Genomic DNA, 12,841 nt, shown 5'->3' with positions numbered 1-12,841 from the left:
GGTCACAAGTCAAAAAAGGGTTAGGGACCACTGTTCTAGGATCTAAAGTTTCTACATTTAAATGTTTTAAACACTTCCAAGACACATGTGCTGTAATGGTTCCAAAACCTTTAAAGACAAATATATTCGTACGTATATATTTGCCCAGTGCTGTTGCTAACCAGGTACTGTAGGGGCTGACAGTGATTACAGGGGGCCACAGTCTAAAGACATACAAGCGAAACCCCCCCAAAATAAGGTAGTTTCAAACAGTCCCCAAATCCAAACGCTGCCCCGGCTTGTGACTAAATAGCTACCGGTGGAATGCTATTTCAATTTTTCGCACAATTGCTCTGACAATGGAGCCACGGGGCAGCAGGACCACAGCCATCCCTCTATCCCTCGACAACTTCTCCCAGGCTCAGACACTGCCGTAAATGTAGCGATCATTCTTTTATGCTAATGTATTTGGTAGTTGTCATTATGAGAACAAATTGGCAATAAATATCTCCTGAGCCACGTAATTGTTATGTGACATTTTCAGACCGGTGGTGGAAAATGGACTGTTTCGGACTTCATTCGGCGGCTCACTTTGTGAAAGGAACATTCTGGAAACACACAATAACTGCTTGGTCTTTACACAGTCAATCAATAAATTAATACAGTGTCTGTTAATGGAGCACAAAAATATGAATTACAGCCTTTGCCTTTATTTTCTATTTTTCTTTCTCTAGTTACCTTAGCTGCTGCCTTGCGTTAGCATTAGCAAAGTCTTGACACTCCCAGTAGGTATAGCACCGCATGAGAACCTATTCCCCCACTCCACTCGCCAACTAGTTCCCGTGGGAAATTTGTTTTAACGCTGTAAATCAGAATGATGGAAAAAGACTTTCCTAATAGATTAATGTAAGATGGTGACGTAACCATGGAAACGCTGTAAGTCGAGGACGTCGTAAACTGAGAACTTACTGTATGAAGGAAGGCTTGGCACTGATGCTAGTATTAGTGCATTACTAGACACATATACAATATATAAACACACATATGTATATATTATATACTGTATATATATATATACACATATATATAAATATATATATATATATATAAATATATAAATATATATACACATATATACAGCTACATACATATATTGTTAAATACAGGGAGGAAATAAAACTACATGTTGATTACAAGCAGACCGAGGAGTACATACATATATATATATATTATATATATACAGTATATATGTATATACATCTCTCTCTCTCTATCTATCTATCTATCTATCTATCTATATATATATATATATATATATATATATATATCTCAAATTGTTATTGTTACAGACAAGGAGAACATGAAAAATACAATGATGGAGCAGCTATAAAAGCCTTCTTCAAGGACACAGATGAGACTTTAGCATTTGTTTGGTTAGCTATGCCTGTCACCTCGTACCGTCATCACCGTCAAACGTCTGTAATGACATTGGGTTTCAGTTTGGAAAATACAGCGACCGTGAGAGCACTTAACCATTTCAAAAACAAACCAAACGACGGCTTTGTTTGTGCACAGCACTGACAGCGGAAAGGTGACAGCACACTGTTGGCTATCACTGCATGTACGCACACAAATATTTGACATTTGGGTACGAGAAACCAATGTCGCGCTCTTTCTGCAAAAAATAGAAATGTCAAATGCTACAGGAACAAATACTTTTAGGCGTCTTACCGGTCGTTTTTCTTACAGCTTAACCCAGCATTTGTAGAAAACTGTTATGCCATTACTCCTGGTGATGTGGATCTCCATGCTGCAGTGCTTGAAATTACAGATGTAAAACGTGTTTATAATTGAGCCTGTGAAACGTCACACTTTGAGATAAACAACCTTTTATGTTGAGCTTATGGAGGAATTAAGATCCTAAAAGTCGCACCTGTCGATGCAGATGGTCGGATGACGGCGGCAAATCACGGAAAACAATGTTTGTGAACTGGGGTGGTTTTGAACATTTTACTCACTGCGGGAGGAAATTTGCATTTACCACATGTAGAGTACTGCATTTTATCCCCTGATTTACATGCAGTGCTATACAGCCAGGGGTCTCTTTTAGCCGACAAGTTACTCATCAGTCAGACATTCGGCAATGAAGTTTCTTCTACAGTATATTAAACCTCTACACTTGTGTGAAAGTATTGTTCAATACAGGGAGGAAATACAACTACACGCTGTTGATTACAAGCAGACTGAGGAGTAACAAACACCCTGCGTTTACTGTGTTCTTACTTGAACAGATGTTTTAATCCTATCTATAGATGCTTAAAAAGATGCAGCGTCAACCGAGGCGTTGACAGAAAAAAAACTGTTTGTAGATGTCTTGACTAAAGCGGCAAAAGTCGAAATCCACTGGAGGATTGGAAAAGTCGTGTTTTTTCTTCTGTATACGTGCGCATTAAACCAAAATAATTCAAAGAAAACCCTTCAAAGTAACTGTGCTGGAATTCTTCTTATGTAACGCCGGAGGGCCTACATGAGCAGAGGATCCCTCTGCAGTCCGTCCTGGAGGATGAAACTGTCTCAAAGATGTCAGGAAACGACTCGTCAACTCGACTTTATTAGTCAGATTTGTTGACGTTAAAAAAAAAAACAGAAGTTATCAGTGCTGAATTTCAGTTAGTGTCATTGACCACAACGTTTAGTTCATGGTTGTCAAACATACGGCCCGTGGACCAAAACTGGCCCGCTAGGGTGTTCATTCCGGTCCACTCGATGAATTATGAAAATTTGAAAAAAAAAAAAAAAACGCAAACCAAGATTTTATTTTTTAATTATATTTCATTAAATATGAGTAAATAATAAATATCTAATATACTTGGACATTATTGCATGAAAACATTTACTGGTCCAGCCCACTTGACATCTAATTAGGTTGTATGTGGTATGTATGTGTATGTGCTTTAGTCAGTTGAAACGCATAGAAAGCACCTCAACCAATCACAATTAAGTACCACACTTGTCTTTTTTTTCTTTATTTATTTTGCAGCTATAGGTGTGGCGCTGTGGTTTACAGAGGATATACCACGACCCCCCTCCCCCCTTTACACGCACACACACACCTTTTTTTCTTTTTTTTTTTTTTCAGTCATCTCTCCAGTCTTCTTCCCTGGCAACAGTGCACATGATGAAGGCAGAACTGTGGTTTGCATATAAGCTTATTATGGTGAGTGACAGAGAACCTACACAGTGCCTGCATGAAGGATTACACAAGAGAAATCGCACACATGCAGACAGTTATCAGCAGCACGCTGGAAGACATCACTGCTGTTGTCACGCTAACTCATCTGCTTTTCTAAACTGGACACACATCCAAACTCCCAAACACAAATAACAGTTCCATTTGAAAGAGCACAGCATGTTTACATAGACCTAATGTATTCCCTACTATACATAAAACCAGACAAACTAAGGCCCGGGGGCCGGATGCGGCCCGTTCAGTTTTTAAAATCCGGCCCGCCAAACTTTTTCAAATTATATAATTTATTTATATTATCATTATACTTCTGCCTTATCCCGGTAATATCCATGTTTCCCCAATAGATGGCGTAGAAACTGATAAAAGCATTTTAGCCTTTATGCATGTTATTTATCTTTGTTCACACGAACGCTCCATCTATCTGCTCCTGACCCGGCCCCCCCTGTTCGATTTTAGGACAACTGTAGCCCGCGAGTCAAAAAGTTTGCACACACCTGCCCTAAACCTTAACTATTAAAAAATATTTCCCAAATCCTTAACCTTCCCCTAAATCTAAAATAATACAAATTTGAACCCAAACGCTAAATAATCTAGAATCCTGAAAATATCTTCTCACTCTGTGGATGTCGGACAAAATGTACCCTCTGCAGCAGTAAATGTCCCCGTGTAGTTAATACCAGTTATAGACAGATGGACACAACATTCATCCAATATTATTTTTGTTGTTGTTTTTTTTTTTTAAATTAAATTACAAAGCCCGTCAGGAACTATGTGGGGTAAATATATGTTCTGTTGAACGATTTTCGAGGCTAGTGTCTTTGGCTAGCGGGCAGTACTTTCGCAAAATCACATAGTGTACACTGCAGTATACAGTACAACATGTACCATGATGATACTTAATCCCTATACAATGTTCGCCAAAGCGCCAAATACATTAAATAATATATACGGGTAAAATACCCTTTAAAATATTAGTAATGCGTGAACAAAGTCATTTAGTCTGTGTACAAACATTACATTGTTGTCGTAATTCATATCAAGGGTCAGGAGTTTTCATTAACTTCATGAACCTGCGACTGCTGAAAGGTCACCGCTTTGGTAATATTGTTCCATTTCTCACCGCCCCCTTAAATACGACTGCTGCACAGGTACACAGGTTCTGCGGTAGCTTTTATTTTTGGATCAGGAGGCAGCGGGGCTTTGCAGTCTGGGGTCACAGCGCACGGTTTAACAGACTTACTACCGCACTTGATCGCACCGTGATGGAAGAGGTTTTTATCTGCTTCTCGCTGGTCTGAATCGGCTTTCAGCATTATCCACACAACACATTCCTTTGCTGCTCATCTGACACTATAAACCTGAACCAGCACCCGATAACTGAGTCTTTTCTACTGAAGTTTACTGCTCTTCTAGTCTGCTAGAAATGTATTTGAGGGAGCATGTTATGACACATTTTGCTAGCTTCAATTCTTATTTTTTTCTTGCGATTTCTTTGATAAATTGTAATGTTAGCGAAAGACTTTTCGACCGCACGTGTCTGTCGGGGGCCATTTGCAATCAAGGGATGTGTTAGTGTGTGTGTACAGTAAGGTTTCGTATGGCATCCTGATGCGTATGGCAAACTGGCAGGATAGAAGGCAACCATTGATGTTTCGAGTTAAACCTGAAGGTTTCGCAATAAAAATAATATTACATCACGTGATTTTTTTTTTTCTTTTCATCAGGAGGTCACCCCAGTGCTAGCATGCACAGTGATCTGGACGCCCCATCTAAAGCCACCCTCACCATCTAGGCTTAACGTTGATTAATGGTTCTGAACGGAACAACTGTATTTCTGTTGGAAATGTTCACCTTTAGGCCAACCTTCGCAGGACTTTCATTATGTACCCATGACAGGTTAAAGTGAAATGCGCTGATATAAGACAACATAGGATACGATCTCATAAAGCGAGCCAGTAACAGTGTAACCATCAAGCAGTCATATTGACAAGTGCTCCCCCCGAAGGGAGTCTGATGTAATAGCTCAGCGACACAAATGAAAGCTGCCAAAGTTGACTTCTGTAAGACAACAACACACGCAGGAACAACAAGAAGAAAAAGCTACTGAGACAACAAAAAAAAAAACAACACTCTATTATGGTGCAATAGCCACAGTCACATAGCCGTTATTTGACAGAGCAAAAGGTAGGGAGAAAATATAAGGAAGGAGTCTTAATGAGTACACTCAAGTATTCTCAGTTGATGTGTGAAGGAGAGATTTATTCCTCGTAGAACTGCGGCCACGTCATGCGCCGTCCACGCAGCACGTACGTTGCAGTGAGCCCCACAGAAGGTTCTGGCAATGCTGCACATTTGAACCATTAAGACAGTTTTTCCCAAATGAATACACAACAACAACAACAACAACAACAACAAAAAAGACTCCAAACCAAACCACTTAAAACCAGCATGCAGTGAGTGTGCCAGCTGGAACAAGATGTGTCATTTCAGAGAATGCGAAAAGAACCTCAGACAAGAGGGGGGAAAAGGCACCTTCCCACTGCTGCAGATGCTGCTACATCAAGACCCTGCAACCACACTGACAAGCACAGTGAGCAAGCAGGTAAAAATATACTGCCATTTTCTAAACTTTGTCTGTACGGATCATACGTCATACTATTGTTTTTCTAGGGTTGAAGTGTTAGCTTGTACATTCTACAGGTTCGGTTTAGCCATTTTTAACCGACAGTATTTCACATTAGCATATCAATATTTGCCATCCCTGAAGTGTCGTTTTTTATACACTTCATATTGTCAGTATTGTCACTGCTTAATTTACTTTAAGTTAATCGACCAGTGAGAAGAGAAGGCTCAATATATATACATATATATATATATATACATATATATAAATATACATATATATTTATAAATATACATATATATTTATATATATATGGCAGAGATATATGCATTACCTACGTTTTTTTTAAAAAAAAATTTTTTAAAATCAAACAGTCATTATCGTCATGAGGCAGAATTTCCACGTGCAGTATGAAACATATATAGGCTATTTAAATTACAGCTACAGAGAGCATACTCCGTCTCATTATTCCAGGTTAAATTAGGAGCAGGTTCCATGCAGGCTGCACATTCCACCGACAAAGAATTACAGGGAATTGGGGCACAAGTTTCCTGTAATGAGAGCAGCCCGGAACACTGACCTGTGAAAACCCATATTTGTGCCTGTGGAAGTATTAAGCCTTGTTAGAAAAAGCAGTAACAGGGAGGCTGGGCTCGGTGATGTTTACAACACCTGCTGTACTTCATCTTTGTCTCACCTTCTACTGACAGATTCACAAATGTACCAGTTATGAAGAAATAAAAAACATGTTTTTCTCTATTTATATCTGCCTAATCGTCTAATACTATTTTACTTTTCTGCCACTCCCTATAGAAAAGGCCTTACATATTTTATGTGTCCAAACACGTACAAAGGGCTCTCGGTTTACGTCTTGTTCTTGTTCTATTCCGATGTATGGCGTTAAAGCTAATTTTGCGCGGGAACTAGTTGGCAAGTGTAGAAGACGAATATGTCGTCACGCAGCAGCGCTGTAGGTGGAAGATAGCCTTGTTTACATTTGCCGGTTGTACGCCATACATTGGATTGTGGTACATTTACTTTCTTATGTTTGTCTTGTTATTTTTTGCCCGCCGTTATGGCTCCCAGGTCTAAGTCAGACTCTTGAAACGTTTTATGTCCTAGTTTATGATGTTAGCACTGTGTTAGCGTAGGTGAGTGACATAGTTACTTATGTACAGTATGTGAGTTTTGATGTTCTGCGAAAATCGAGTTATGATGTACCGTAGGAACGACACTCCGAAATAACCGTCGCACAAAGAACTTTGGAACACAATATAGTTGCAGTGTTTTACTGTAACTTTTGTTGCGTAAGCTGGAATATACACTTCAAATGCTAGTTGAAGATTGGACTGCATATTGGGAATCATTAAAGCACTTTCCCGTGATTCTTATTTTATTTTGTTACAACATTAACATTGGTGTGAACAACACTAGACCACATAAATGTGACTATGACGAAGAATTAGCATCTTCGCACATCCTTTGTATTCTGGGAAACTACTGTAGAGGTTCATTATTTTGTGTTGGGTTTACTGTTATAAATAACCGTTTATTATGATTTTTTTTTTTTTTTTTTCAGTTTGGTGTGAATGCACGATGGTAGGTGAAATAATCATCACATTGAAGACCTGAATGCACTGGGAGATCTCTGTTAACACAGGCGCTGGTTAAAAATGTCACCAAATGTCTGTACAAAGACATGTCCAAAATTCCAAAACAACTAGGATCAAATAGTCAGGGCACTGACACTGATGACTAACCTTGTATCTCGTACTCATCAATGACGTTTTTGGTGGGTCATAACCTATTTTAATTTGAGGTCCAACCTGTTTAGGACACTGACCGTTACCTCAGCGGACAGGTTTTCATTTTTAAATACATGCAGTATTTCCCTTTACTTCAACAGCCCCTAGACTACTGCATCAGTTATGCAATTAATACATTTGCTCAGAAGCACAAACATTATAGAGATACAAGGGCAAAAAAATAAAACTTTTTATGATGCATTTGTTGCCTAATTATCCTTTCAAAGACCAGACTTCGAGGGTATGGAACCTGGCACTGCTGTGTGGGGCTGTTCATGTGGAGACTGAGCCAAATGCGGATACTTTTAGGGAGTCTGTGTTGCTATGGTTATAACTCCAATGGAAATACTGCTTTATTAGGAAACATGTGATTGAAAAACAGCGGGAAACAGATGTGTTGCTGATATTATACAAGAAAAAGCAAAACAGAATTAGCAATTTAACAAATCACTACACTCGAATAGTAGGTGCACCGTGTTGTTTTACCCCACCCCCAAAAAAACAAATGTCCTTGTTCAAGCTGTTAACTTGAAACTTACTTCCAACCACATTTTATGGCTAGAGCTGTATTTATAGCTTCAGCGTTCTTTAGCGACTTTAGCGATCGATACTATAGGTTAACTCTTAAATAATTCTAGTTGTAGTGACACAAAAGTAAACTGGCTCGTTTTAAAAGACAAAGCTAATACAGGGTCTCCACTCACTTATTCTAAGGGATGTCAAACTCATTTCGATTTTAGGGGCCTGATGTCAGGTGAGTCGGACCAGTACAATCCTAACATAATTACCTATAAATAACAAGTCCATTCATTTTTTTGAAATATAATTTGACAAAACATCACGAACATGAAGCGTTTGTGCATTTTTTTACTTTCAAAATTCATCAAGCGGGCCAGATGAATCCTCCCTTACGGGCCAGTTTTGGCCCACGGGCCATATGTTTGACCCCCTTCTTCTAAGTAGTATATCTTCTGAGCATGACATTTATCACTAATGCATTCAAATATGTTCTTTTCCACAGTTGATACTTGTATACTTTGACTTTTGTACACGGTTATGACCCAAATTATTTGTTGTTTGTTTATGTTTTCATCAGAGAACAGATGGAGGAGCCTGTGGCTGCGGCAAAGAAAAATACTCTCTGACCACAGTCTATGTCAAGGACAAATGCTGTCGACGTTCTCTTGCAACAAAATCATCATTAGTTTTATCTAGGACAAAGCAAAATAAAAACTAATATAGACAAGAGATGCACTCTGGTGAAATGTTAATTTGATTGACTGGAGGCAGAGCCGTATGTTTGACACCACTGCTGTAAAGCATGTCTTCCCTTTCCTTTCGACAATAATATTATCTGGCTCCACAGCTCGGAGATTAGGAAACTAAAATGCCATTTGATCACGACTCATGATGAATGACAGTTTGCGCGTCGTGTGTATCGCCTATATATCAGCGATACAGAAGAACATCTCCAGGTGCAGGTAAATGGCCCCAGGCCTGGAGTTGGAAAACACTGATAACCAAGATCAGCTGTTCGACTAATGAACCTTAACGCACAAATGAGGCGTGCAGACTCAGCTTGAGTTTCGCAGAAGTAAATCGAAAAAACAGATGTCACACTGAAGCTGGAAGGATACCCCCATACCCTCACCCTACTTCCCCACCCCCATGCTCATTGTCGTACCCTTAGGAAAACTGGGAGCATGCACACACTGCCACACACACTCACAGACAAACGCAAAGAGTATCCGCAGTGTCGCTAATGATGTAAGTTCGGCATCAAACAAGTCGATATCACTGAGCAATTCAGAGCTAACGGTTGATACACAATGGACAGATTTGGTAGAAAATAAGTGGATTTTTTTTCAAACCCCATACAACTGCAAGTTTCAACTAAACACGATCAACCAGTAAATTGTCAAAAAGTCATAATTCTAGCACAGGGGTGTCAAACTAACTTTGGTTCAGTTGCCGCATACAACCTGATTAGATGTCAAGCAGGCCGGACCAGTACAATTATAACATAGTTACCCAAAGAGTGGGTTGCAGCCCTCAGTTGGGTCGCAAGAGATTTTTTTTTGGGTTGTTTCGCATCATGTTTCCCAGGAGTTTACGAATAATGTCTATTGACTTGGATCGCAAAGTTTTGTGACTTTTAAAATATGGGACCCAGAAAAAAAATTGGGAAACACTGACATAGTGAACTATAATGCAAAAAAATACATTAGATTCATATTTAATAAAATATAATTGTATAAAGAATTTTGGAAACACTGACATAGTGAACTATAATGAATAAAATATAATTTTATAAAGAATTTCGAGAACATGAAATGATTCGTGAATAAACGTGAATTCATTTTTTTTTTTAAATTCATCATGCGGGCCCGATTGAAGCCCCAAGCGAGCCGATTTTGGCCCACGGGCTGTATTTTTGACACCCCTGTTCTAGTGTTATTTTTATCGTGTCATGTTGGCATGAAATAAATAATGTGTATTCTGTTATGTGTATATGTTTTTTTCCCCATGTTTTTTGCTTACCTTCCTCAGCAGGTTGCAGATCCTCTCAATATTCCGCAGTCTCTCCCTCTGCAAGGAGGCAACAGAAAAAAGGTGGGTTTGATGACTCACTCTTTTTTTTTTATGACGGTTGAATATGCTGACATGTGATCAAAGAGGAAAAAGTACTTGGAAAACACTGCAAGACTGATGCTTACTGAGAAATCTGCAAAATACATTTTCCCCCCTTTTAGGCAAATACACAAGTACACTGTCACAGCCACAACTATTGTCTCCAAATGTGTCTGACAAACTGTATGGAGAGTGAAAAAAATAATCACGTTATTTGCAAATCGTCAAAGCATAAAAAAAAAAGTATTTCTCTGACTAACCAGTTCGTTTGGCAGCACAGTGATGTATTGGTTAATACACGTGTTTGGGGGTGACCTGTCGCTATATCGCTATAAACAGTATTTACTTTAGTCACAGTCTTCCTCATGTAAGACACTGTTGTCCTGGTTTATTTAATTACCATATGTGAGAACAAGCTTTTAGTATCAACGTGCTAAACGCTAATTTGTTTTTGTTTTTTTCGTACAAATTTTTGCCAGTTTCAGATCATCTTGATCTGGTACTACACCATTTGTAAATAAAAAAAAAAAAAAAATTTGTTTTATCCCATATTTGGGAAATCGTTGTGTTAGCAGCAGATATGCTGTTAACAGGCTACCCCTAGGGGTTAGCAGCAATGTGGTTCCTCTGGGAATCAAACCCAGGATTCTTTGCTTCCGAGACAGGCATGCTAACCTGTCACTCACCTACGCTAACACAGCGCTAACATCATAATCTGGGACTAAAAAAAAAATATCCGAAAAAGCTGACTTACACCTGGGAGCCATAATGAAGGGCAAAAGTCCCCGGATAAAGAACACAACGAAAGATAGTGAATGTAGCACAGCGTATAGGGTAGAACCATCAAATGTAAACGAAGCTGTCTTCCGTGACGAACCAATTGGCGCATTTTAATGCCATACGTTATGATGGAACAAGACTGTCTTTATAAATGAATAGAGGATGGCGACGTGACCACGAAACCCACAACACTCAACCTATGTTGAACGTCTTCTAAAAGTCAAGATCTGCTCTCAGCTAGGAGGGAGAAGAGATAGAATATTTGATCAGTTTGGTTTTTTTATAAGACCTGAGTAGCGATAAGTACATTTGCAGGTTTGAATTGTGCCCACGACAACGTATACCTCAACGGGAAAAAAAAAAAGTATCTTTAAGGCCGACGGAAATCAGGCCTAGGTTTTGCTCCATCAGCAAGGGTCGACGTTAAGTCAGTGGAACTTAACGATTTCATGTTCTTTGTGCGTGTATCCCGTTTAAGAACAGCTTAAATCAGCAAGCGCCACAATGCTTTGTACGGTTTCGCCGAAGCTTTTAACGTCATCATCAAATATTAACTCGATCACACACACTCAAGCTTGACCGCGGGCAGCGCGGGTGTTTCACGGAAGCGCAGTGCAGCGTAACTCAGGCTGCTTATAAATCATTGACCGACCTGAACCGCACGCCGATGGAGCTTTTTCAAAAAGGTCGGCGGAATGCATCGGAAGTGGACGTAGGTTGATTTTACTTTACGAATAAATGCAACAACGAGGCGGACGTCAACACCGTGAATGCTTCACCGGTCGCAACGTTTGGAAAAACGCCATGTGCTAATTATAAATATTGTGTTTAATATAACGTAGTTAGATTAGCAAATGAGCCAATCTTTTTCTACAACTTAATTTTTGCGATATCTAAATTTTAAAAAGTATCACATATTACAGTGTACGTTCTTGCGATATATATCTGATCCACAAGGCCAATCACCAGGAGTCCTATCCAATTCTAAACAAAGTCCTGGTTCAGAATAAATATTATTTTTTTCCTCCTTAATCTAATCAGCGTCTAACCCTAGCACCAAAGAAGAATTAAAGCCAAGTGTTAACCTAGGACCCCACGCAGGGTCCCGACCCCATGGTTGAAAAACACTGACCTGGAAGAACTACATAAGGAACTGGAGCATGTGTCTAAAAATAGAGGGCGGGGACTACTACTGGTCAAAATGTCAGAGCCACAAATAGAAAAATGTATACATTTTTAAATAATACAAAACATTGTACTACTTAAAAAAAAAGTAGTACTTTTTTTAAAATAAATTAGGTGAAACAATATTTTTCATCCGTGATTTTCTTTTATCAATTAATAAACATTTCGGGCGACCTCATTTGAATTTCCCGGCGACCCCATGTAGGGTTCCGACCCCAAGGTTTAAAAAAACACTATTAGTGAAAGCTACGCCTATGTTGCCGTCTTAGAGTGCTTAGAGTATCCCCACTCAGGTGTTTACTTTATATATAATATAAATATATATTATTTAATATATTATTTAATATATATATTTATATATTTTATACTTTATACTACTGTTTTCCACTTCATCACAGCTGGTAGACTCATTAGCAAGCAATTGAGCTAACGGCTTGATTAAATGTTGCTCAGGTGCAACGTGAAATTACAGCAAGAAAACGAAGACGACGACAAAGCAGGATGAGGGTGTTTTGGGGTTGACCTGTCGTCAACCGTCCCAATTAGGAGCTCTTCATCACTGGTGGGGGGGGGGGGGATGTATTGGGA

The 12,841-nt window shown here is 39.1% G+C and overlaps 1 protein-coding gene across 7 annotated transcripts in view; it reads right to left on the bottom strand.

Moving 5' to 3' along the window:
* The window catches only part of cnih3 (cornichon family AMPA receptor auxiliary protein 3), a 55,850-nt gene that overhangs the window by 17,924 nt on the left and 25,085 nt on the right, over window positions 1-12,841 (bottom strand). For all 7 annotated transcript variants that reach the window (XM_025053679.1, XM_025053678.1, XM_025053677.1 and 4 more), the window contains exon 3: window positions 10,199-10,246. In XM_025053679.1, the coding sequence (XP_024909447.1) occupies window positions 10,199-10,246 (48 nt within the window). The remainder of the gene's footprint in view (window positions 1-10,198; window positions 10,247-12,841) is intronic.

Source organism: Cynoglossus semilaevis, unplaced genomic scaffold (assembly GCF_000523025.1).
Source record: "Cynoglossus semilaevis isolate Cse_v1.0 unplaced genomic scaffold, Cse_v1.0 scaffold476, whole genome shotgun sequence".
Classification (NCBI taxonomy): Eukaryota; Metazoa; Chordata; class Actinopteri; order Pleuronectiformes; family Cynoglossidae; genus Cynoglossus; species Cynoglossus semilaevis.
The sequence above is the reverse complement of the archived record's forward strand: the minus strand, read 5'-3'. Positions and strand labels throughout refer to the sequence as shown.